The following is a 27,249-nucleotide window of genomic DNA, read 5'->3' as shown; positions in this document are numbered from 1 at the left end:
TCTTTAGCATATATTCACATTATGCATAAATGTCCTCTCTTTGTAATTGTCATATGGATTTTAGGGAAGAACTTTCTTATTTAAGGTTGCATACCAGACTAAAGACAGGGAAAGGACTCATATTTTACAGGTGGGATATGTAGCACAGTAGTGTATATGAATATGTATAAATGATTAAGGAAAATCGCTAGTTCAAAACAGTGTCTTAATTTTGTTTCTACAGCTTTATAGTATAAAACAATATGCATACATACATACAGGAAATTTGGTAAACCTAAAATGCTTTGTTTCCAGGGAGAGTAGTATCAATTTTTTAACCTGGTCTTAGGATTTAGAATAAATAAATTTGAACATGCACTGAAACTAGCATCATCTGAAACCTTTTTTTCAGATTTTTGATTTCTGCAACTTTCAAATCTACTTCACTGTGGTATCTTTCTTTTCATCTTTGAACACAGGAGTGTGTTAAATGAGGCTTTGTATTTTTATAATTGATTTATAGGGAACTTCTCAAAATATTATTTTTAAGACTTGTTAAATGTGTCCAAGAAGTGTTTTTGAGCTTTTTTCCTAAGTAATTTTTGCTTAAAAGGATATTATATTTTGCCAAGACTAAAATAAAAGGTCTGTGTTCAGTTATTTTTTTAAAGCCACAATATTTAGTAATTCTAAATTAACACCTTTAGTAGAAAATTATAAGTAATAAGTTTTGTTTTTGTTTTTGTTGGGAAGAGTACCAGATGATAAAACTATTAATGAAATCCTAAGACCTTACATTGATCCTGAAAAGTCTGATCCTGTAATTCGTCAAAGGTATGTTTCAAAAATCTTGTAACTTTCTGAAATTATTAAAAATGTTGAGGTATTTACTATATGCATATTTATTAAATAAAGCCATGTCTTTATTAGAGTATAATGTTTCTGTACTGTTTACTTTCTGTCCCATTTCCTTGGTGTGTACTCAAGGCTTTGTCAGTCAGAGATGATGCTCTGGGTGAGGATTTTGGTTATAGTAATAACAGCAGTACTTAACACTGTTTGCTGCATTCCAGACTACTCTTTGAAGCTTATAATAATAAATGTATTAATTCATTTAATCCTCACAATAACCCTTTAAGGCAGATTATTGCCATTATATCTATTTTACAAGATGGGGAAACTGAGCCTTAAAGTGGTTAAGTGACTTCACATGGCTAATAAGTAGGGAAGCTAGGATTCAAATCCAGGTGGTCTGGAGTCAGAGTCTGTACTCTTACCCCTTAAACTAAACTGCCTTTCACAGTTGAACTAAAAACTCTGAAAATTGAGTTTCCAAGTAGTTAAAGACAGGAAATCCTATTTCAGCCAAGTCTTCATAAAACTGAGTAATACACACTCTGCCTCCTGTCCAGAAACACACCATGGACAAAAATGGTTAACATAGCATAGTGGAAAGATTCAGTTATGAATATCTGGGTTAGAATAGCTGATTCTGTCCCTTATTAGCTATGTGACCAGGAACCAACTTACTTCCGCACCTTAATTTTTTCCATCAGTAAAATGAGAATGATGATGTTTACTAGATAGAGTTGTTACGAAGCTTGTAAAAAATTACATATATACAGTTCTAGTACAGAGTCTAGCACGTAGTAAGCAGCACTCAAAAAAGGAAACTATTAATATGTGAATTATTCATGTTTCTGAGCAGGAATTTCTTTTCACCGGGTGATACCTGCTTAGGTTATGAATACTTGTTTTGGTTAAAATTTGAAACTGAGTGGATTCTGAGGTGTCTGATTCAGTTCTAGTTAAATCTCATCTTCTACTTTTCATAGAAAGTGGTGCCCAGACTCAAACAAATCCATGTCACATATCAAGCGGTGTCTCTGGGACCGCTACCAGAGTTGAGTTTCTTTTCCTCATTACCGATAATCTAATTGTTAATTGCTGGTCATATATTTAACAATAAGACAAAATACCTGCCACCAAATTGGATACATTTTTAAAAAATAAGTAAATTAGCAAGATTAATCTGTACAGAGAGAAGAAAGGTAATTTTTAAAACAGATCCTTGGTTGAAAAATATCTTTAACACCGTTTCTGTGCTTGGATAGATAAATTTTAAGTATTATTAATAACTACTCATAGATGCTTAGTTTCCATAGGCACAGTTTTAAAATACACTAAAAATCAGTTTTGCTTCCTTTAATATGACATTTTTATTTCAGGTTGAAAGCCTACATTCACTCTCAGACTGGGGTCCGAATTTTAATGAAGGCAGAAAATATGCAGCAAAATTTAGTAAGGTAAAATTGCTTCCCTTTCCATTTCTTTAAATGTTTTCTAATTCTGTAACATAATTAAGTAGCTTGCTTAGCTTAAGTGGCTAGTTATTATGCTAATTATCTGGCAATCAACAAAGCCTAGGCTTTTAAAAATGACCTTCAAATTAAAATTTTTAAATAATCACACTTATCATAATACAGGATAAATTCAATTGAAAAATCACCCTGGTTAGAATATTTTAAAGTAACATCATGTGCAACTGAAAGATTTTTAAATCCCATTTTAACTTATTTCAAGAAATAGTCTGTACAACAGAGTTCCAAAGTTCAAGTTTTTGCTTTTGGAAATAAAAAATTCCTGTGATGAACTGACCATTGTATATATCACAGTGAAAAGAACTCTACATAGAAATGTGAAGAAAGCCAGGTTCTAAGAAACTATGTGATTTGAGAGTTTTAATATCACTGGGCTCCCTGTTCCTTCATTAATGGAATGATGAAGGAGACTACACTAAAAGATCTCTGAGAGTCCCTTCAGTGTCTGCAGTTATGTGTCATTACATTGAATTGCAAAACCCTGATCTTTAATGTCTGTGATGCTTTCCCTGTCTTCCATCGTTTCATTAACAAAACTACTAGATCCAGTTCAGACTAGATAGGATTGGTCTCATCTGCTAGTAGAGCTTAGAGATGTAAGCATCCAGGCTGTGAAAGCAGATCTGGGTTTGAATCCCAGCTGTGCCTGCTTCCAGTTATGTTAACTTGAGTAAATTACATAGCCTAACTTGCCTTCGTTTCCTCATCTCTAAACTGGAGGTGATGATAATCAGATTATCATGAGAGATTAAGATGATTATTTAGCACATGGTAAGTGCATGCTTTTATTATTTCTACTATTACTATTACTACTACAGAAGATAAATGGATTCTTAAAAAAGTCTTCTAAAATTCAAGGAAACCAAAGTTGTATGTGATAAAAGGTAAATGTAGGATACAGAATATTTTAAAGTTTATAATATAGGGCAGACTGCATAGGCCCAGATAGCATTCATTTTTGACTTGGAAATATGTACTGTAAATCTCCGAAGAGGGGAAGGGAATGGCGATCTCAGCTTGTCCTATGAGACAGGGTTTTCTAGGAGAGTGACAGAAATGCATGCAGCGTGACATGACCCAGAGGGGAGCATTTGGTAAAACTGTTTTGGGCAGTTGCATAGAAGGAAATGAGAACATAGAAAGACCAGAACACAGGAGGATACTAATAAGACTGGTAGGTTTTATTTTAACAAAGAACCAAAGAGGATAAACCTTCACCAAAAAAAAAAGGTTAAAGGAGCGTACTGCAGTGAGATCAGATGACCTAATTCTAGACACTCAACTTCTCTGGGCTTCATGTCCCTTTAAGGTCCTTTACTTTCTCTTATTTTATGACTTTCCTTCTTTAGGAACCCAAAAAGGACTTTGGTTGGGCCTTGGGTTAACCTTCTTAATCCCCAAAGGGGAGGGAATGATAGATTAATAAAGTAAAAGATAAGTGGTATTGACTTTAAGGAATACCTAGAATAGGCTGTTTTGTTCCTAAACCTGAGCCAAACTTAGTAACATGAAAAGTACTCTGACTTTACCTTATCTATGTAGAAAACATGTCTTCCAGATTTCCCCATTTGAGTTGTTTACTTGAACTCAATGATATATGAAAATACCATCAAAGAAGAGGAAGCAGAAGTATACAACCAAGATCTAAGAATTTTGTATTTAAAAATTGCCACCCTATTTAACTTTGACTAGTGATATTATCACTTTAAGGCAATAATAATGTTAGAAACTCCAGTTGAGGTAGCTTTTATCATGAAGGTGGACCTAAGTTGGAGTAAGGTACATCCTTATGTTTCTGACTGTTCAGTCAGCCTTAAGGTATAGTTATCCTAATTTCTACAAAACTTCCTAGTTTTATTAGGATTTTCTAATCATGAATAATGCAAGTAGATACTATGGAGATACATTTAGAAATAGTTTTTTTTTAATTAAAGATTTTTTAACCAGTGTTCACCAGATAGTACATTCATAGATAGGCTAAGATGAGCATTCACATTTGATTGTATGCTTAATCACAGTTATATCATTAAAGGGAAGTACATTCAGAGAACATCTAAGTAAGATTATTATAGGTTATAAAATGTGGGCTTCTAATTTAAGATAAGGAGAATTTTATTATTTCCTGAAAAGTACTTGGAAGGTAGAACCATGTATTTTCCTTGTGGCTTTCTGATTTTAAATGTATCATATGATTTATAGCATTCCGGTAAATTCAGAGTAGAGTCTTTTTACCAAATACTTGGTATTGCCAATTTCCAGTGGTTGTGTTTTCCATTCTTGAAGAGTTTATGACAATTGTCCCATGATATACCTGATCAACTAGAGCAATCTTAAATGTTTCCCAGGCTTTAGCTTTGCCATATACAACTTTTATTTTTAGGTTTAGGTGATCATAGAATGTATGTCTAACTCTAAAGAATTTGTTGCTGATCTATTTCAGAGTTTTCTTTCCAGAATACACAGGGTTTGAATTTGTATCTTCTTATAAAAGTAAATATGTCTTCTTAAGTAAATCCATTCATTCATTCAGCAAACACTTAGTACCCATTGTGGTCCAGGTGTTGTTCAAGACATTAGGCTGATAGCAGCAAGCAAAACCGTTCCTGTCTCTGTGGAGCTTACATTCCCAGTGGAGGAGAATTCATGTAAGGTACCCTCTTGCCACATCATTTCTCACCAGCTTTCTGTTCTCAGAAAGTAAATGAGTGTTTTGAGTCAGAAAAGCCTATGTTGGTAACACCAGGCACCATCAGAGGCAGCCATTGTATTGCTGCTAACTTAAGTTATTACTGACAAGTTAGAATACTCCCAGCTTTGATACTGTCCATTTAATTGTAATTTTTCAAATCTATTGAATTTTAGACCTATATTTTACTTATTAATAGAATCATTTATTTTTCATGAAGAAATTCAGATACATTTTCTATTTTTTATGTTTACTTTGCTGCTTTGATGTTTATATAAGATCCTGATTTTGATAAAGATGTGATTTAAGCTATTGTGGGATGATTCTTTCCAGATTTACTCAAAAGCCATTAATTAAGCACATTTACTCTCCTAGGCATATAAATAAAAATTGGGGTTTATACAAGACTGAGTAGGGTACAGTTCTGTTGTAGCAGAGAAAACAGACATGAAGTAAAGGTGACTGGGGTACCTGGCATGGATCTGTCTTCTGAGAGATGGAGGTAAGGCCTGGAGAGGCTTAGGGCACATTGAGTTTCAAGTAGAAGTGGCATCATTTTCTCAAACGTTATTTTCAAAAAGAATGGCCTTTCTATACTAATCCCTTATTACTAAGCTCCCTTCAGAGTAAGATTATATCACATTCCAACAAGAAATAGTAACTCCTTCCAGAATACATAATCTGTGGAGAAGTAGACCTTATTTTACTTTAAGAGGTTCCAGGTTAGACTTTGTAGACCAAAAGTTTTACCATTACAAATACTAAATTTATTAAATCACTACTTCTCAAACCTAACACAAATTATGAGATGTTCCAAAATAACCTTTTTGCTCTTATCCAAAAACCTACATCAAAGTAGATTTTCTATAAATTTGAAATAATGTTATAAATTTGATGCAGACCTTGGAAAGTTACTAAGTTTCTGTTTTCCCATCTGAAAGAGGGGATCAAAACAAAGGTATTGCACTGTTGTAAAGATTGCTTCCAGATAATGCATGTCAGCTACTTAGTATGGTGCCAGGCACATAGCAAATCAGTCTCAGTAAATATGTATTATTCATGTATTACAAGTTGCAGCATTTAGGTCAACATCTTGCTGAGTTGACTCAATGAATGTAAGAGTTTTTGTTGTTTTAATCCTAGAAATTACTTTTCTTAGTATCAATAAAAGGAGGAAATCTCTTTTTTAAAAAAAGTTCTGTGTGGCTGGCAGTTGACTTATGTATTACTTTTTGAAAAATAATGGCTTCTTTCAGCCAAATGATTTCTTATACTTCTGGGAAGTACTCTAAGTTCAATATTAGCTATGCTCCCAACAGGTCACTCACCACTAACCACAAGGGGGCAGATACCCAATCATGTTAGTTTACATTTCTTTTGACATAAATAGTATTGGAAGAATATGAAGCTTCAGGGGCTACTTTATTTAAGATGTCATCAACTGTTATCTCTGTACAAATGACTCCCAAATCTAGAGATATTTTCAACCTTTCTCCCAGACTTCAAATGTTAGTTTGCATGTATCTTCACTTACACATCTCATTAAATCTTAAACTCAACATGTTTAGATCTCATCACACCACATCCATTTGTTCCTAGTGTGTGTTTCTGTGTGTGTTGTTTTAAATGAGGATTAAATGGACTGCTGATGTACCTGCCATCTAGTAAACAGTCAATAAATGTTGACAGTCATTCCTTGTTATTGGCACTGTCATTCTTCTTGTAAGCAAGGCATATGACCTTAGAGCCATCTTTCACTTCTCCCTCACCACCCTGCCTTACGTGGTAGGCCTCCATATGAGCCTTCTGTATGTTCTCTCCATTCTTTTGAGAAGATTATTGTTTATCAGTGTCTACAGTGGAGCCTATCCCTTCCCCCCAAATGGATGTAATCCTTATCCTTTGAGCTTCAAAAACTTCTCATAGGTTCCTGCAATCCTGTCTTATATTTTATCCCAATAAAACATCCCATATGATGATAAACTCCCTTTTGAAGACAGTGGCTGCCTTAGGCATCTTCATCTTTATATTTTCTGCAGTGCTGAGTCAGTGACTTTCCCATAATAGGAATTCAGTTTTAATTTTTTTAATAAGTAGTGTACTAATGCACTTAAATATATGTGTGCCTGCTATGTGCTAGGTGTTGATACCACTTTAATACTCTAAAGCAGGGTTTGGACAGCTTTTTTGCAAATGGCCAGACAGTAAATATTTTTGGACTTATGGGCCATACAGTTGTAGTTGTCAATCCACCATTGTAGCACATAAACAGCTATAGTCAATACATAAATGAATGGGCATGACTCTAAGACTTTATTTACAAAAACAGACAATGGGCAGGATTTGGCCTGCTGACCATAGTTTGCCAATTCCTGCAGGCTTCAATTCTCAATATGTAAAATGAAAGAGAGAGAGAGAGAGAGATTGTTAAAACTACCAAGTATAATTTAAAGTTTCTTCATGGATACATGTATATGTATGGCTGAGTCGCTTTGCTCTGCACCTGAAACTATCACAACATTGGTAATCGGCTATATTCCAATATAAAATAAAAAGTTAAAAATAAATAAAAATAAAAGTCTTCGCAGTCCATTAAAAATAAATTAATTAATTAATTAATTAATTAAAGTTTCTTCAGAAAAAGTAGCACCTGTTCAGAGAACAGGCTTTCTGATATGTAACCTTGACCTAAAGTATCAATGGGTTAAGATTGATCAAGTCTTGGACCTGCTGTATAAAAAATAAATAAAATTCAAAAATTCCAAAAAAAAAAAAGATGAAGTCTTTATTTTTCATTTATTCAGATAATATTCATTGGGCACCTTCCATGTGCCAGCACAGCACTAAGCACTAGGAACACATAGACATCTAAAAGACTAGCCCTCAAGATGCTCACAGTCAAGGAGGGGAGATAGGTGTGTGGTAATGTTACAGTAGATATGTGTTTAATACATATGGCATAGCAGGTGACCAGTGGAAAACACGGGCATCTTTGCATGTCAGTTTTTGATTGATGCACAGACCAGTTGCCTTTACTCTGCTTCCAAAAATTGGCATATAGAGCCAAGAGTTGAGACTTTAAACCCAAGCCAAATTAAAGCTTTATCTAAGCTTTGATTTCATGCACGTCACAGATGATTATTACTCTTTTTGGGGGGACTACCCTATTGTACGTGCAGATTCTATTAGTTGTTTCCTGCTGTGCTGGTTGTAGTTAATCATTTTGGAACACTTTTTTCTTTTTTTCTAAAAGGCAACCAGCAAAAGAATGAGCTATTTCTCTTGGATGATTTTATTTCCGTGCTGAGAGGATTTTTTTTAAATAAAAAACTGAGGTTACTTTACTTTCTTTGGATCTGTAACATGAAATATTTAAAAATCATTCACTCTGAAGTTAAGAGGTAAGACACTTTTTCCTACGCCCTTTTAGAGAAATTGGTTTCTCTAAAGGCCTCAAGTAAGACCCACCTGACGTCTTTTTGACTTTTGCTAACACCCACCCACCAGCAAGCAAAGACCCGCTTCTACCTTAAAGCAGAGTGACCTCCCAGTTCACATTACTTGCTCAGATTCTGACTTCCTAGAGTCTCAACTCTGCCTGCAAGATACCACCTCTCAGACTTTGTTGATTCTAAGAGTCTAGTCTCTTGCCTGCCTCACCTCGTAGTCCTGCCAGGTCCCTCCTTGCTTTTCACCTAGCCCATACCCCTACTGGCCAATTTTGCTACCTTACCATAAGCATCTCTTCAACTGATCATTTAACCAGTATTTCTTTTCTCAGAACATTGCTTCTCAGATTTCAGTGTCCATCATAATTACCTAGGACAGATGAAAATGTTGATTTTCAGCCCACCCTCAGAGTTTTTGGTTTAGTCAATCTTACCTAGTACCCAGAAACCTGCATTTGTTAAAGTCTCTGCCTCCTGAGGGACCCTGATATAAGTTATCCCTGAGACCACACTTTGAGAAACACTGCCGAGGATGATAAAATCCTTGAGGACATTTTTGAATCCCATACAAGTGTCTAGCATGTTTTCTATATAATAAATATTTGGTAGATGTTTATTCAGTTGAGTTGTTGAAGTTGTTTAAAGAAATATGTCATTTAATATTAGGATGAATTTTTGAAGTCAAATTTCTACATCCTTAAAGATACTAGTCTGTACCCTTTGCCTAATTGAACTGGAAGTAGAAAATTAAGTCTTATTTCAGGCTTACAGAGAATGATTGAAAAGTATATTTAAAGATACTCTAAATAGGAAATGTATAATATATATGTTAAAAGTTAGGATTTTTAAAAAAATATCCTGCCATTAGAACTGAAGACCTTGGAAGTTAAGATTATTTTGATAATAATGGTACAGAATTAAATATATGTCAGAGAACATTAAAGGAATTCCGGAATTTCTAAGAACAGCATTAACTACTTTCAGATGCCTTGTCTTATATAAATAGCCAGAGACCATTTCTGCCTTTTAGTTAGATCCCTTGAAAATAACTGTGATGAAGGAAGGGTTAGTGAATAACAGCAGTGTGCTCTCTAGATGAGATTACTTAAACTTCCTTTTGTTTTCCTTCTGGAATTTAATTCTAGCAATGAGTTCTGCAGAGATAAATGCGGGAAATCACTTAATCTAAGAGTCAGTTGTAAACAGACTTGCATGTAGTAGAAGATGCCATCATCAGCACTCACCCATCACATTAAGAAATGCATTTCCAGTAAAGTTTTACTATAAATGTTTGTAATATATTTGTGTTTTGATCAGTTTTGTACTAATAATAATTATTCAATCCAGAAGAAATTTTAACATTTAAAGCCTTAAGGTCATAGGTAATAAAATTAAATTTTTAGCTTACATACACATTTTTGTTACAGAGAAGTGTGATTGGGCTATAAGTAAAAGATTTTCAAGCATAAATGTATCAGTATTTAGGATAAAATTCTGTGGAGAATTGGAATGGAAATACAATCAAGGAGAAAAGGAAACTATATAAGATTTCTAACTATTAAGGAAGAACTTGTTCGTGCAGTTTTTAAATTGATGATACTGGTACCATTCCCCTTTTACTTATTAGATTCTAGTGAATTTTTATAAGAGTGATGTAACATTTTCATTCTAAACCATTAATATTTACACTATACCATAAATTATGTTCTTTATATCTATTTTAACTTGTGAGTAAAGAAATTAAATGAAATTTCAGATGTCTGTTTTAAAATCTATAAAAGTGTCATTGTTTTCTGAAATTATTTTTGGTTAGGTATAAGCAGGAAAGTGTGAAGAACCTGAATAAGTTTTGCCAAATACACACACAAAAAAATGTTTGCTGCAAGGGTGATTTAAAATCGGGGTTAAATCTAGAGGCTGATGGATGTCTTTATGGAACATAATAAGTATTAATGACACCCTCTTTTTTAATATATATATATTTTTTTTAATATATTTATTTATTTTTGGCTGTGTTGGGTCTTCGTTGCTGTGCACGGGCTTTCTTCGTTGTGGTGTGCAGGCTCCTTGCTGCGGTGGCTTCTCTTGTCGCAGAGCACAGGCTCTAGGCACACAGGCTTCAGTAGTTGTAGCACACAGGCTCAGTAGTTGTGTCATGGGCTCTAGAGCGCAGACTCCGTAGTTGTGGCACGCGGGCTTAGTTGCTCCACGGCATGTGGGATCTTCCCAGACCAGGGCTCGAACCCTTGTCCCCTGCATTGACAAGCAGATTCTTAACCACTGCACCACCAGGGAAGTCCTAATGACACCCTCTTATTGATTATCTCCTACTGTATTTTAGGTACTTTGTTAAGCATTTTATATACACTATAATTATGTTACACTGTACATACATTATACATTATAAATATGCTTAGTTGCACAGAGAGCCCTGACTGCAGCTTTGTAACTACTAACTGGTAAAACCTAGATCCAAACCTAGGCCCACCTGTCTCCAAAGCCTTTGCAATATAGCACATGCCACTCAGCGCCATAAATGACCACAGTGCATGTTCTTAGATTATGTGGAACCCAACCCCAGTTCTTTGTTATCCCTCTTTGGGATTATTGATTGTTTTCCAAAGTGAGAATCAAGATCAGGATGAGTACATGCTCAAAATGGTTTTAACTTTTGGCCACATTTTGGACATAGACTCTAGAACAACGGAAGCAAGGGATCATTTACGGACTAGAAAATGTTAGAATCAACCTGAAGAATGTCCGCACACATAAAGAAAATATGTAGAGCAGGGTGCTAAATACTTTTATCATCTCAGAGATGACACGTCCAGTGATGGAATGGGTTTCATATGTGGCATTCTGCTTGAGGCAGTTTTATGATAAGACTTGTAAACTTAGCTCTAGGGAAGTTTACTCTTAGGTAGCTCTAGGGAAGCTGAAGCTGTACCAGTTGGCAGAGCTGGGTGAGTGAAGTTTCAGCTGCTGTGAACTTGAGAAATTTAATTTGAGAGGCTGTACTGAAAAGTAGATCCAAAGTGATATGATGGTCAAATTCTTAACAGATTATAAAGACTACAATTTCCATAGTAATGATCTCATTTCAAATATATACTATTTTGATCATTGATTAAGGGAATTATGTAAAATATAAAATGAGAGTTTTCTCTAAAAACTTGGAAAATAAATTTTAACCCTCAACTTAATCCACTAAATTTATCCATTCTAGTTATGTTACATAATAATTTATATCTAACTTTGTATACTCTTCAGAGAGAGTAATGACATAATTAATTGAAATTTCTAGGTGATTCAGATACTTCATTTTAGCCAAAGTGCTTCACCTTTTCAAGCAGACCTCTCACTGAAATTTATACGTACCAAAACTGTATGAATTCTATGTGTATTCCCTTATCCTCTACCTTGTATAGGTACTTTCTTCCTAGAAATCCTTCATCTTTTCATCTCTAGTGAATACCTAATAGTTCACCATTGTATTCCCAGTTCCTAGAACAGCATCTGGTACATGGTAGACCTCCCTCAGTAAATATGTGTTGAGCGAGGAATAAGCAAACAAACAAAGAGTTGAGTGAAGAACTCAAAAGATTGGCTTTACAGTTCTAACTCTGCATCTCCTTGAGCAACCCTGAGTAAGATACTCCTCAGGGCTTCAGTGCCCTCACCTGGAAGACAAAAAAAGTAGATTAAGTTCTTTGTAACTCTAAAATAATATAATTCTATGGTGTAGTTAATTCATGAACTATTTAACTAACATTTAAGCAAAAGTTTTTCTGAGGAACGTGATCATATTTTCCAAAGTGATATACTTCCTAATAAAGAGTGAAAATGTAAGAGTCTGTACTGATCAGACTCCTGCATTTAGTCTAGCACCAGAGGAAGCATATGTTTTGTTAACAAGAGTAAGGCTAATTAAAATTTCCTATGTTAATTAGGAGAAAATCCATGGAGGAGGAGGGATTTTAAGAACCAATTAAGGAGGAGGAGAGCTAGAGTTAGCAAATGAAGTGCCTAGATATTATAGGCACTATAATATTTGAAAGAACATTTGGAGGTGAATAAGGGACAAGAAAGAAAGTTTATTGAGTATCTACTTAGCTTTAGATTTCTATCCTGACACTTATCCCAATGAAATGTGATAGTTTGTTTGTTGACTGGCACTCCCAATAAAATGTGGGGTTTATTTCTATGAACTTCCATTACCTAGCAGACTATCTGTAATGGTAGACACTAAATAAATATTTGAGGAATTGATTGATTAATGAAGCTAGGCGCTGTTCACATTTTCACATGCATTAATTCTAATGAAGTACATACTATATCTCTACTTTACAAGATAGGAATCTTAGGCTCTGAGAAATTGACTTAGCCCAAAGAAACCAAGCTACAGTTACAAAGCCTGGATTTGGACTCAGGTCTTTTTGGCTTCAAAGTTCATGCTTTTTCTACTAACTAGCCCATCATATAGATCATGAAGATAATCCCTGATAAGTATGTTATTTCCCTGCTAAAGGTGCTAAATTACCTTTGAAGTATAAAGTCTTATTACTAATATCAGTTTGGCAAGTTACACTTTAGAAACATTTTCACCTGTTACATTTAATCTTTACAAGCTAGCTGATGAGTAGATAACCTTTCCATCATTATACTGATGAGGAAAACTGAGTACCCTTGAGGAGTCACAGCTTCTAAGGACCTGTGATAAGATTGGAACCCAAGCCTTCTGGATTTAAAAGTAATTGAGCTTACTAGTGAAGATAAGGAAAGCCTGAACAAATAGCACCTAGAACAAAAGCCTTGTAAGGCCCTCTTTAAAGCATGTTTTAAAATGTGTAATTAGTCACTTTATTTCACGGCATCCCATACCTTTTGTCATCAATAGACGGGATGGTCTGCCAGCGCATTTCTGACCGTAGAGCTTTCTGAATGGAGGCATGTGTCTGTGCTACCCCACTCATGACTGGTGCCCCACGTCAAGTATGTGGAGCCCTTGTTTACACATTTACATAAATTACGTAAAAGTCCCAAAACAAAGTGCAGCAAACCACTAATTCAGTTACTGTTATCTTTTTAATATGAAAACTAGAGAAATTAGGTAAGAAAAAATTTAACTTTGACACAATCTACTTCTAATGTGACGTGGACAGTCTGAGTTGCAAAAACTGTCACACAGGAGTATTTGGAGAAATTTTAAATAATACCTTTTACTTGTAAACAGAAGAGTTAAAAAACTCTCTGACCCCTGTACTTAGTTTGGTTTTATATGTTTTAGTTTGAATGTATGTATCTTTTTTCTCCTATTCTGGGTCTTCATTAACAATCTGGTTTCTTTCTTCCTTTTCATTTGGATTTTAAAAGCTAGTTTGTTCACTTAATCTGTTCTCTTTCTGCTCTATTAAAATAAGTTTAGTACTTTTAAATTACTTATTTTAAAGGAATTTGATAAGTATGAATCTAAAACATGTAGTTTATAATACATTCAGGAACCTTACTGAATTCAGTTAATACCAAGATGAGCCATACTTTATAAATGTTTAGCTATCGGATAACAGTAAACTGATTTATATTAAGGTTAAGTTTTTTAAACAGCAAGAGATTCAACTGTGTACGTTTGGAATCAGTTAGTTGCACTTTTAACCTAGAAACCTAAGTTAAGAAATAAATACAAATGACTATTAGGAATATTGGTTAAGTGCTGCCTTTGGCAGACAAATATCAAAACTTGTACAATTTTAGAGCTGGAGGGATCTTGATGATCACCTCATCAGATGACCTTATTTTATAGTGGAAAAAATTCTGTGGCCTACGGATTGCTATTAGATTGTTAAATTTGGAGAAAATTCAAATTTAGTTTAAGTATTTTATTAGGGGATAGAAGGGGAGATGATCTAAGGGGTGCCAGTGATCAGGTGGCAAATAGAATGGTTTGTGACTCCTTTTTTTTTATTATTCTCTGTCTCCTTTTGAGTTATGGGAAGTTAAAAAATAAATCCTAATTTGCTAATGAAGTGCAGAGAAAGAAGTTCAAGAACTTGGCCAGTTTCTTTGAAAGTTAGTAACAGAGCCAAGATTAAAAGCATACCCTTGAGTATCAAGACAACTTTTATTTGTATGATGTCAAACACTGTAAACACCTGTTTAGCCTACTGAGCTATGCTGCCCTTACAATGCCCCTGTGAAGCTGCCTGGAGCAGGGTCAGCTAGTGAGCCTGTGAGAGTAAAGCAAGTGAAATAACAAGAGGAAATGTCTGAGAGGGTCCCTAAGGGTAAAATAAAAGACAAATGTTGGTATCTTAATTCTTTCAAACCCAAGTAGTTTGTCTTGCGGTAGCAGAGCCCTTTTACTAATGGGAACACCAGAGTTCCTGAAAATTTCAAAAATAGATGAAGCTGCCCCTTAGGATTCAGTGACTTAATGACTTGCAGAGGAGCTAACACCTAAATGTTTTGGGCAATGCCAGGCTGGACTCTACACCTTGCCTCAAGATAATGGAAACAAGGAGGATTCAACGTAGTTGTAGCCTCTTGGAAGTAAATGTAATATAAAATAATAAAAAAATGAAAGTTATACGGAAAGTTGTAAGGCTACGTTTAAAATGCAAAATGCATAAAAAGGCAAATAAGTGTTTCAGTGCTTACATAAGAAGTGCCATTCTTTGTTACTGAAGAAGTTCAGTGACTTTGTCCTGAACTAAAGTTTCTGTAAGAATGCGTTGTTATTTTAGGTAAATACAACTGTAAAACTGTGTTCATGGCTTAAGTAAATGAGCTAACAGTTTCTGTGTTTTATCATTTAGCTCTCATAATAACTCTCTGAAATGATACTGCTGTTATCTCCACTTTCAAGCATGGAAACTAGGAACTAGAGAAGTTAAGTAACTTGTCCAGAATCGCAGACCAGTAAGTGATGGAGCCAGGACTTTAACTCGGTGTTAGACTCCAAACCCAAGCAACCACTAAAAGTTACTGCTTCCTTTAACTAAACCCTATGTCCACACAATGTTACCCCATCTGTGTTTAATAGCCTTTCTTTATAAAACAGTTTACATAATTTACTTCTTAATTACTGGCAAATATTAATGGTAGCCTAAGAGTAACCACTCCTAGTAGAAAAAGAAATTCAGAATTTCATATAAAAATAATCTAGTGAAGTCTGACCTGTTTTAAGTGACAGACTGGAAAGCTGAGGCCTTGAAGCTTATTGACACTCAATAGCAATATTGCTGTGATTAGAAGTTTACAACATCTTCAGGTAAACACTAAATAAAATTCAGTGGTTCCCATTAAAACCACACAACATACCAGATTTTCACTGCATTTGAGTGAAATATTTTAAAGTAATTCATTATAAATTCTTATATAAATCTTTACATTCTAAATACCTTGTACAGAGCCTGCATGGCACATAAAATAGGGACCAATTTTATTAATAAAACAAGTGTAATTAATTATAGTTTTAAGATTGAAATAATGTATAACTTATTACATGGTAATTTTTAAGAATCTCTGAATGTTCCTCTGCTGGGATCATATTTTGTATTATATCAGCATTAATATTAGGTTCTGATTACCATGTGGCTTTTGAAGAATTCTTTTTTTTTTTTTTAATTGTTTCAGCTTTGGAAATCTAGAGAAGCTTAACGAAGATTTAATATTTTAAAAAGAAACAAAATGCCTAAAACATTAGGTATATACTGAAAATTATTTACGAAAAAAATGAAATAAGTGTTGATAGAAAACATTCCCTGATTTGGGAAATGTCTCTTAATAGAAGCCTTATGATTCAGTTAAAATGCACAGAAGATAAGTTGCTACAAGTGTTTGTAGGCTACCACTTGAAAAGTTCCTATTTGAAAATTCAAGTCTTGCTTTCTCTTGAGAAAAATTTAGTTATATCCACTTTATATTTTACTTTATAAGTTAATTTTATACTTTTATATCTAATTCAGCCTCTCTTTTTTGTATAATCACTGCTAACTTTTTAAAAAACACTGCTTCTTTCAAAGGGAAATAATGTGTAAAAAATGTGATGCATTTAATCCTTGAATGCTGGAAGAACACTTTTAAAGTATTGTAAGCACATCTGTATTATATTACACAGGGAAAAGAATGTATGCACTCTGTGGCCTATGGGCACGAGGGTGGCTGGTTTAGGAAAACTGAATATTTTGCATTTCAAGTTTCTTTTCCACATAAAAAATATTCTATGATTCTAAAATGAAGAATTTAATTCCAGGAGTGGGGCATGTGGTCAGGCAAACAGGAGTAAAGTTTTGGTTTTACAAGTCCTCTCACTTGTCACCCACTTCTTAAAAAGAAATCAGTTTTTATAATGGGCTCGGCTTTGCACTTTGTTAAGCACTTCTGCTTTCCCTTATTGGAAAAATATTGCACAGGACAGACTTAGAACACAGAGAAATCACTATACCAAGAGTTCTTAGTAAGTGTGCTGCATGTCTGAGTCAGCTGCAAGGTATGGTGCAAATAATTTGTCACTAATTAAGAAATATCAAAGTTTGTATGATTTACTCTTAAAATTACAGCAGATTCAAATGTATCCCGATGGTAACCTCACTCTTGATCACTGACTGGTATTCCAGTGTACTTTCTTGAGTGGAAGGGGAAGGGATGGAGTTCCAGCTGTCAGGCCTGGTATCCCTTGGGATGTATGTTTTGTATGTGAATATCACCTGTCATTGGTGGAGATGGAGAAAAAAAGTTGGAGAACTTCTGCACTACTCTGGTGAAGGTGTTCTCTACTTTCTCCTCTTTGTTGTGACATGATAGTCACTTGCTAACACATTCCCTTATGCAGCTCCTAGTGAGCTAGCTGAAATTCCACCCCTTTATTCCTACCTCAGAAAACAAGCAAGGGAGAATGCTAGGGGCATGCAACTTTAATCAACTAAAAAAAAAAAATTTTTTTTTTTTAAGTAATGACTTGAGAATTTCATACTTTAAGGAGTATTACCATCTAATTACCTGTGACACATTTACTGGTTATGTCATGATACCATGACAAATGAACTCCATATTTCTTAAATTTTGTGCTTTTACCTCATTCATAAATTCAAACCTGTTTTTTTTAATTTCAAAATAAAGGAAAGCAAAATTTAATTATATGGTAATATATATTTCCAGAAAGTATTTATAATTTAGAATTAAGTTTTTACAAAAGTATTTTGTAGCCATTTTAGCACCATATATTACTAGGAACTATCATGGGATAGTTGTTTGGTTTTCTTTTAAGACTCAAACTAAATGTATTTGAGGAATTTGAATTTTTAGCTAGTCAATATTTTATCCAAGAAAAATTCATGACACATCAAATATAGATATTTTATAAAAGTTAGCCTTTATCCCTTATTGATATGAAAATGAATGACTTGTTCTAGAGCTTTCCTAATGTCAAATTATTTCATATACTTTTGATTTAGCTTTAGGACCTCTATAATAATAGCTCTTTTACCTGATTATTTTGGTAAAGTTACTATATTATAAGGAAATAACTGTTGGATTAATGTCATCATCATTTAAATTTTTTAATGTAAGGGACTCATATTTTATTTACAAGTAATTTCAAATAAAATGGTATTTTTTGGTTTTGCTTTTTTACTATAAGATATTATGAAATGGATCCTGACAAAAGTCTCCTTGACAATTTGAGGAACAAAGTGATCATTGAGTACCCAACATTACATGTGGTATTAAAAGAATACAGTAATGACATGGAAGTTCTTCACCAAGGTAAGTGTAAATTTGTTCCTGTAATGCTTAAATAACTCTAGTGAACTGAAGCAATTACATTATTGTCTTTATATATTTTCCCACTGTACTTACACACCTAACTGAATTTACTCTGTAACTACAGATAATACTGTAAAGAACCATATGGTTGAGCTGTTGCTTCTATTCTGTTTCAGAGCATGTAAGCTTTTATCAACTTAAAATGAATGAATCGGTTTGAATGTCTGGCTGTAAAAGGATATACTTCGCCTTTAGGGAGTTTTGTGTGTTTTTGTCTTTTTTTAAGGTAATAGTCTTCAAGTAACAGTCTGCCTATGATCAGATAAATTTACGCCCTAATTAAAACTCTTTAGAGATTCCTAAAATGAGAGATTATAAACATTTTTAGTGTTCTGCCTTATAGAAAAGGGAAATGTTTCAAGGGACATTGTGTTTAAAGTTTGGACTGCATTTAGAATAAGCTGGTGCCATTGCCTTGACCCTTTATCTCCTTTTCTTTTAAACCGACTGGTTTTACTTTCTCTGATTTTGTTTCCTTGGCTGTATTCCTTGGCATTTTAGTGATTCCTTAAAAGTAGATACTTTCCCCTCTTTGGTGAGTAGTGGAATTGGGAGAATTTATTAAAACCAGAAACGGTATATGTAAAATGTTAGTGTATAAAGTGACTTACCCATATCTGCATTTACTGATTAAGTTAATTATGTTTCAGTATGTAAATTCTAGAGGATGAATAAAATTTTAAAATTACTTCTAAAAAGAGAGAGAGCTACTTACTTAATTCAAAACCATTAGATAGCACTTTCAGCTAAGAGTTATAGGTACAGGACAAGTTTCATTGTAACAAACACCAGAGGGCCATAGAATCCTTGGATTGGATTGAACTCTATTTTTTAAAATATCTTTTGAAATATGTGGTTCAGGTTTTATTGTTATACCATCATTATGGACTGTAATAGGCAGTGACCTTTATTGTAAGGTCTTCTCTGTATGTGTGTATGATAGCTTTTTTTCTTTGTGAAAGTTAATAGGAGAATTACTTTTTTTCCCTAAGTGGCCAAAACTTTGTCAGTGCCACAATGTGAAACCAGATTTTTAATTGGCACACACAAAGTTTCTAATAATCAATTATATGTCTCTAAATCTTTAGGTTAATTCTTTTTTTTTTTTTAAACATTTAGAATCAATTGATTTTTTTTTGGCTGTGTTGGGTCTTCATTGCTGCGCACGGGCTTTCTCTAGTTGCGGTGAGCGGGGGCTACTCTTCATTGCGGTACGCGGGCTTCTCGTTGTGGCTTCTCTTGTTGCGGAGCACGGGCTCTAGGTGCACAGGCTTCAGTGGTTGTGGCACGTGGGCTCAGTAGTTGTGGCTTGCGGGCGCTAGAGCTCAGGCTCAGTAGTTGTGGAGCACGGGCTTAGTTGCTCCGCGGCATGTGGGATCTTCCCGGGCCAGGGCTCAAACCTGTGTCCCTTGCATTGGCAGACAGATTCTTAACCACTGTGCCACCAGGGAAGCCTAGCTTAATTCTTGACTTTATATTTTTTAAAATTTGAGAACATCCATTTTTATTTTCTCAAATTAAGTTAGAAATTTCAGTTCTAAATGACCAATTTCACTTTTTTTTAAAGCTGTGTAAAACCTTACTTTTTCCTTAATATAATTCACATAGCTCTCTCTCTCTCAATGTTGGTTTCAGGGAAAGTTGTTTAGTAATGTGGGTTACTAGCCAGAGCAAACATTGTCTGTGTAAATAACCACAGCACACACAGTTCCTCTTTCACCTTGTTTAGGAATGCACATTGAAGTAAGGCTTCCTGTCATGAAGCAAAAAGAAAAGGCTACTTTTGTAGTGTACTTGGAACCTTATGAAGTAAAATTTGCTATTTTTTGGTGGGTATACGATGTTTGGCTTATTTACCGGAAGCTCAAGTGACTCGTGCTTTCAGTATAGAAGATCATTTAGGGCTGCTGAAGCAAAGAACCAAAGAGGATCTAGCAGGATTTTAAGGACCATATCTGTGTTGTCACATAAATACACACACTTTAAAAATAATGCCAGGCCTTCCTGTAGATGCTTTTCTTTGTGTAAGCACTTCAAGTTGTCTGTTTCTTTGTACATTCCCACAGCGTTGGATGTTCTGCAGGGTGGTCCCTTAATGCAGGGGGAGGGTTATATAAGAACAGGGCATTTTCTTTGGAAAGCCTTGAAATTCTTTCTCTCTCCAGAGGCAAAAATGTTGGATTTTGATCTTGAGTTCATAGCAAAGGTGTCTCTCTTCTAGTTTGGGAAAAATGTGTTTCTGGACTGGGATTCAGTTGTTTTTCACACTTGATGATTATTATAATGTTTGTTATAAGTCTAGATTGCCATAGTTTATTTTTTCAAAAGTCTGCCTTTTCTGATGGGCAATAGACAAGTTTTGTTTGCTTGCTTTTTGCTTTTTACAGAACGAAAAGGGTTGACTGGAAAAGGTTAAGCAGTTAAGGTAGCCCACTAGGTGTAGAGTGTAGAGAGCTGCTCACCCACCTTGTATCAATCCAGTGGGAGGTGCTCAGAATGGTGTTACTTGTCTCACAGGTCCTTGTTTGCCAAAGTTAGCTAGTAGATTTAAATGACACAATAAAAGCATCCTACATTTCAGTCTAAGGAAAAAAGAATGGAGTTCCATCAAAAGAAGAAAACTGGGCAACTTCAGTAAGCCACGAAAGGAAAAGGTGTTTCCCAAACTGCAGTGCCAAACAGCACAAAGCCCATTAACTTAAAAATACCAGCAAAATATTTGTCTCCGTTATTCTAATATAACTCAAAATTGGAAAATATCTCTGTCTTTTGAGGAGTCCAACCCAAAAATGATTACTTGAATTAGTGAAAATAGTAGCATAGCAGTTACTTACATATCAGTCTCTTCTTTTTTAACTTTTTTTGATTTTGGCCACTCCATGCAGCTTGTGGGATTTTAGTTCCCTGACCAGGGATCGAACCCGGGCCCTTGGCAGTGAGAGCATGGAGTCCTAACCACTGGACTGCCAGGGAATTCCCACTTCAATCTCTTCTTGGGCCAATAAATCCTTTCATCCATTCTTCCTCTCTCCTCCCTCACTCCTGCTTACCCCCTCTTTTTCTTCCTTTCTCTTTCAGTGTGTGTGTGTGTGTGTGTGTGTGTGTGTGTGTGTGTGTGTGTGGCAGTGGGATGGGGATGGAGTTTAGGCACAAGAACGCACATGTAAATGCCACAGTGCAATAGGTTCTATCATGGTTTCAGTGCAGAGAAAGCCAGAGGAGAAAACAACTAACTTGTAATATCGTGGAGATACTTGAAGGACTCTGCTAGAGTTTATGAAATTCCACAAGGATCAGGACCATATCTTGGATAGAACCTATTTCAGTACCTTCCTCTTAAAAAGGACTCAATGGACACCAGTTTGGTTGCTGGTACAATTGTACATCTAGGTACCATCGGCATACCCCAAGGAACTTGGCAACTGGAATATGAGGCAAGATCCAAGTTTATGGTTCTGGCATCAGCTCTTATTAGCTGGGTCCTTGGCATTCACTCTGCTTCTCTGAGCTCTATTTTCTTTATCTACACAATGGAGATAAAGGGCTATAAGCCTCAAGCAAAATGATCTCTATTTTAACCTTAACAATTTTCAAAGTGTTTATGTGTTATTTCCTTTTAGCTTCACTATACAGTGAAGTAAGTGGTGCGGTTACTCTGCTTCTCATTTTTCAAATTGAAAAAAGAAACCTAAAATTTGGTGTAACTTACAGTTATATTGATTCAGCATACATGCTACCCTGGCGGGGATAGATATAGGAAAGAAAGGTCCAGTGTCTATCCTCAAGGAACTCTCAGTTTAGTTAGTGAATCATAGTCTTGCTGTAGTCAAGGCAGCTCCTTTAAAGGAGTTCCATTTCTGCTCTGCGTCTTCTTTCCTGTGAAAAGAAGGAGATGGAGATTAGCTAGTCTTCTGTCAGCCCACATTCACTCAACATATACTGACCCTCAATTTTAAGTTTAAAAAAAATCATGGAAAAAATTTATTCCAACCACACTTGGCCAGCCTCTGTGATAATAGTGGTCTATTCAGTGGCAAAAGTATTGGATCCTACCCACACTGAGAAGTGACCATTCCCAAGTCTTCCACAGAGTCAGGAAGGATGTTACCTCACAAAATATAATTGCCACTTTCAGACATCATTTCTCTATTTATTGTGGCCAGGATTGTATATCCCAGCTGCCTGGGACATGACATGGTTTGTCTGTCACCATGAGCGGTGCTGTTGGTATGCATCAGAAGGGAGGAGAGAAGAGGGGAAAACAGAACAGGCTAAACAGAAACAGCATAAACACTTGACTGTATGTTTACTTATTTTTTTCAGTGAAAGGTGAATCTACTAAGAACATTGGCAATTAAAATTGAGCACTTCTTTTGGAGGAAGAACATGAAAATTCCCAGACAATTGCAGAGGACCTTGTTGGAAGATTTGGGGGTATTGTCGCTTAGTGGTTGGAATCTTTTGTTTCTCTGAAAAGTAATTAAACAGTCTTGAAAAAAAAAAATTTAATGTATTTTCTAGCCTCTTGAATTGACTCGTAAGGCACAGGCTTTAATATGCTTCATTCTGTAGGCCGAAATTTTTTTTATTTGTTAGTTTGATGCAACACCAAACCCAAGGATCACCTGTGTCAGCCACAAAGTTGGTGTTCTCTTTAGTGGAACCTCACTAAACAGAAAGGCCATGTGGCAGACCATCTAGCCACAGGAGGACTGGTCCATCATTTGCCTATTCTTGTCTTTGGGATTATATGTAACTTAACCTCTTGAGACAGCTGGATGAGTCTTTTATACTGGGGTAGCACCCAGTATGATGTCCTTTGTAAAAGGTTGTCTAAATACTATGAACTGCTATTTCTTATATTCATTTCAGAAAATCAGTGGCTCCACACTGTTTGAACCATCAGTGCTCATGAATTTGGCTTTACTTGTTCACACAGTGAGCTGTGTCTTACTATGAATTCTGTGCCTTTCATCCCATTCCCACTCTACTCTTGTCATTACCACACAGGGTGTTGTGATGAGCAGTTTTATGCTGTGTTTTGAAACATCTAGCAATAACTAAAGAAAAAACACTTGGAACTCATCAAAGTGTTACTGGAATGTATGTGTGTATTTATGTATATACATGACTTAATTTATACCTTATGACAGCTCTTTATACATTATGATCTCACATATTAAAATTAAAGTTTCCTAGTTTTATTGGAATTTATACAGTTATGAAATTGCAATATGACTATAAAAGATTATTACATCTGTATTGCATCTGTGCACTTAATGGTTAAAAAAACAATGACAAAATTGGACATTAGTGAAATTCGTTTTTAGTTTACAATTAGAATAAGTTTTAGACCAAAAGGAAACCAGAGGTATTAAAGAGAATTGGAAAGATTAGAAATATGAAAAGATAATGAGAACATGAGCATAAGAGAAACTTTTAGAACACAGATATATGTAACTTGGTGTACATATATATGAGAAGAGCCTCTAAAGACAATAGTGGCACAAAGACCCTTGGTATAAAAGTGATAGTGGAAATGTGATTCATAGACAGTAAGGCATTGCCATTTGAGAAATATATATATTTCCCAAAGCAGCTTCAGGAATCTTCTCCTCATATAGCAAAAACTTTGTGTAGAATTATGTTTTGCACAGTATTACTGGAGAGACGATGAAATGGGAATTCAAAATTTAACAGTGAAGTTTGTCTTCTTGAGACAGGCAAGAAAGAGAATGAATTGAATCAAATGTGTCATAGAATTGTTATTGGGAAAAGTGGGATAAAGAACACAAAAAGAACATGTGATCTGAATATCAGGGTGGAGAGGAATTTCCTGACAGTGAAATCTGTTATGATGTAGTCTCATTTCCAAGAAAAGTGTTGAGTTCCATCCCGTTTAGAATTTAAATTGAAAACTGGACAAAAATCAAAGGATTTATCCTGTACTTTCCCTCCCCCCACCCAGGTGGAAAAAGAAAGGGAAAAACCCCTACATGATCTAATGCATCTTTACCATCCCTATTGTCTAGAATTCTATTAGACTTTAAATTATTATAGTCTATTCCTTAGGAAAGAATTTAACTAGCAGAGTTCCCTTGACATAACTATCAACTCATTTGATTAATATGCACATTTATTCCCACAGGATTTACAATAAACATGTGTTGTAGTGAATAACCATGTCAACTGCTTGGAGGGGGTGAATTGGAATAATTCACTGAGAGCCCTAGAAGTTTGTAGTATTACAACCCAATTTCTTTTTTAGAGGCCTTCACCATTTTGGATTCCTGACAAATTCTGATGCATAAACAAACTCCCTGACCCATGTTAAGTTCAACATCCTGCATTTTGTTCACGAACCACATTTTAAAAGGAGAAAAGTTCCACCTGGCCTTCTTTATCTTTTAAACAATGATTTCAAAGGGAAGGTAGGCCTTTCGTAATTGCTAATTATTACATATGGGATTAATAACCATAAATTTACAGTAAACAAAACTTGCACCTGTTCATATTATAAATATGAATTAAAGAGAGTTACTAGACTATTTAAGATTCCTAAGTGTAGTTGAGCCAATTTGTTTCTCTGTAGCAAGTGATGGGATTCAGATTTCACAATGTATAGTGAAATGTTAAACACATAACTATGAGGCCAACAATTTCCTTTATACATTTTGTGTAATTTGGTTGGCATATACAGTGTGTTGTACCTGATTTCATATCAGTCATTAAATATTAAGTAAAGATGCCTACTCTGCTTTTATTTAATCGTAAATTACTGTATTAAAGTGTGTTGTTTATTTTCAGGTAGATATTGTATACTTTTGATTATTAGCCAATCATCTTTCAATTGCAAGTGTCAGAAACTCAACTCAAACTAGTGTCAGCATGAAGGGCAGTTTACTGGCTCCTACACTGGGAAATTCAGGCATGGCTGGATCCAAAGAACCAAAGAAGCCATCTTTCCAGCCCCCACACTTGACCCTGATTTTTTTTTCCTGGATTGGTTTTCTCTTCCAGGCAAACTTTCCAGGCAAACTTTCTCTTCCAGGCAAACTTTCCAGGGGATGCCCTCTTGGAGGTGGGAAGCAGTGAGATGAGGATGGTAGGTGACAGCTGTTGGCAGTTTCAGCTTACATCATCATAACCAAAGCTTGGCAGCAAGTTATGTAAAATTTGGAGTAAGAACTTTTATTTTGCCCAGATTGGATCACATTCCATTCCTGAGCTGATGTGGAGTTCCCCCAGAGGAAGGGAAAATTATCAGAAAAGGGGAAGGTGTAGGGAGCAGGTGACGAAAGGTTGTTCCTGAGAATACAAAAGTAACAAACAGATGTACACTGCACACTTACTTGAATTTGAGTAGCAAGAGGTTTCTGATTTGAAATAGCATAAGGAGTAAAATTCAAAATTAACCTGCAAACCTTCATTGGCTTTAACTAGAGATTTCAGTTCCTATTTGATGCCACTGCTGCTTTGAGTTGCCATTACGGGCTTTTATTTTTTTTAATGCTTCCCATTTGTGTTAGACATTATGTTGCTACTGGTTTGATCAGATGCACAGAGCACCAATCTGTTTCCATCATGGATTTGGAAATTTCCAGTTTCATGAACATTTGAGAAATACTGATTTTGAAATTAGAGTTGTACTGGAGGACAATCCTTCAAAAAATGAAGACCAGGGCTTCCCTGGTGGCGTAGTGGTTGAGAGTCTGCCTGCCGATGCAGGGGACACGAGTTCGTGCCCCGGTCCGGGAGGATCCCACATGCCGCGGAGCGGCTGGGCCTGTGAGCCATGGCCGCTGAGCCTGCGCGTCCGGAGCCTGTGCTCCGCAATGGGAGGGACCACAACAGTGAGAGGCCCGCGTACCACAAAAAAAAAAAAAAGAAAGAAAATTAAGGCTATTTAAATAAAAATAGGCCCTTAAATAAACCTTTGGGGATCTGTACTTCATTACAAAGTATTTTCTTTCAACTTTGGTCAACTGGAAGCTATGTAAAGTATCTGTGCATATGTTTTTTAAAATGAACTAAAATGTAAACATTTTCCGTATTGGAGTGTGGTGGGCTGCACTCATTTTGAACTTCGTAACCGAATGCATCCTTTAGCCTTTGATGAGCTACTACACAACTCTGCTGTTGCTGGTTTTATTTTCTTACTGAATAAAGTACCAAATGCTTACTCTTCATGACTTGGCCCCAAGCTAATATTGCAGCCATTTCTTTCTTTCATCTCCACCCTTTACTTCAGTATTGTAAAACAACAAAAAGGTTACCATATATACGTCCCAGCCTTTTTCCCCCTGAAGTGCCTTTCTCCTTGTTCATATTCTCCACGTGAGCATACTCTCCCTCTCCTTTGAGACCCAGCTTGACCAGTAATTGCTATGATCCTCCCATGTAGAACCCATAGTTATGTTCACACTGCGTGTATCTCCTGATTGGCTGATGCTAATACTATACTGTTATTAGGACGGTTATTAGGACGGTGGTCTGTGGAATGCAATATTGAAGGGTTGCTGATGTTGACTTGTGCCACCAGAATCAACCGCTAAGCCCACATATGCACAAGCAATGAATGACAGGTACATCATGACTGTGGCCTGGCCACTAGCCTTTTTAAGACCCTAAAGATGTCAAGAATGTTAAAATGTGAGCTCTAGAGTCAATAAAATACAGTACCATCATCCCCATTTTATGTGGGAAAGGAAATTAAGGTCCAAACCAGGTGGGTCACATGTAAGTAACTAGGCGAGCCATGATTTAAACCACGGCAAGTGGGCTTCAGAGGTCATTTCCTTAACCATTAGGCTAATTGGCCTCCTAGGTGGGCTCTGCCCAGGTCACCAAGCCATCCTGAAGTCATCCTATGTTTCATGATAATTTAGAGAGAATATTACAGTTTACTGCCACTTAAAAATGGATAATTATT

General features: G+C 35.5%; 1 protein-coding gene across 1 annotated transcript in view; it reads left to right on the top strand.

Annotated features, from left to right (window-relative positions):
• Positions 1-26,503, top strand: part of ZNHIT6 (zinc finger HIT-type containing 6) — a 58,103-nt gene extending 31,600 nt beyond the window's left edge. Inside the window, exons 7-10 of the mRNA XM_060024745.1 lie at positions 733-813; positions 2,208-2,285; positions 18,133-18,257; positions 22,641-26,503. Coding sequence (XP_059880728.1) covers positions 733-813; positions 2,208-2,285; positions 18,133-18,257; positions 22,641-22,675 — 319 coding nt within the window. The 3' untranslated portion in view covers positions 22,676-26,503. The remainder of the gene's footprint in view (positions 1-732; positions 814-2,207; positions 2,286-18,132; positions 18,258-22,640) is intronic.
• The last annotated feature ends 746 nt before the right edge of the window (positions 26,504-27,249 follow it).

This window comes from Delphinus delphis, chromosome 1 (assembly GCF_949987515.2).
Source record: "Delphinus delphis chromosome 1, mDelDel1.2, whole genome shotgun sequence".
In the NCBI taxonomy this organism is placed as follows: domain Eukaryota; kingdom Metazoa; phylum Chordata; class Mammalia; order Artiodactyla; family Delphinidae; genus Delphinus; species Delphinus delphis.
Note: the sequence above shows the minus strand (reverse complement) of the source record. Positions and strands in the feature narration are given on the sequence as shown.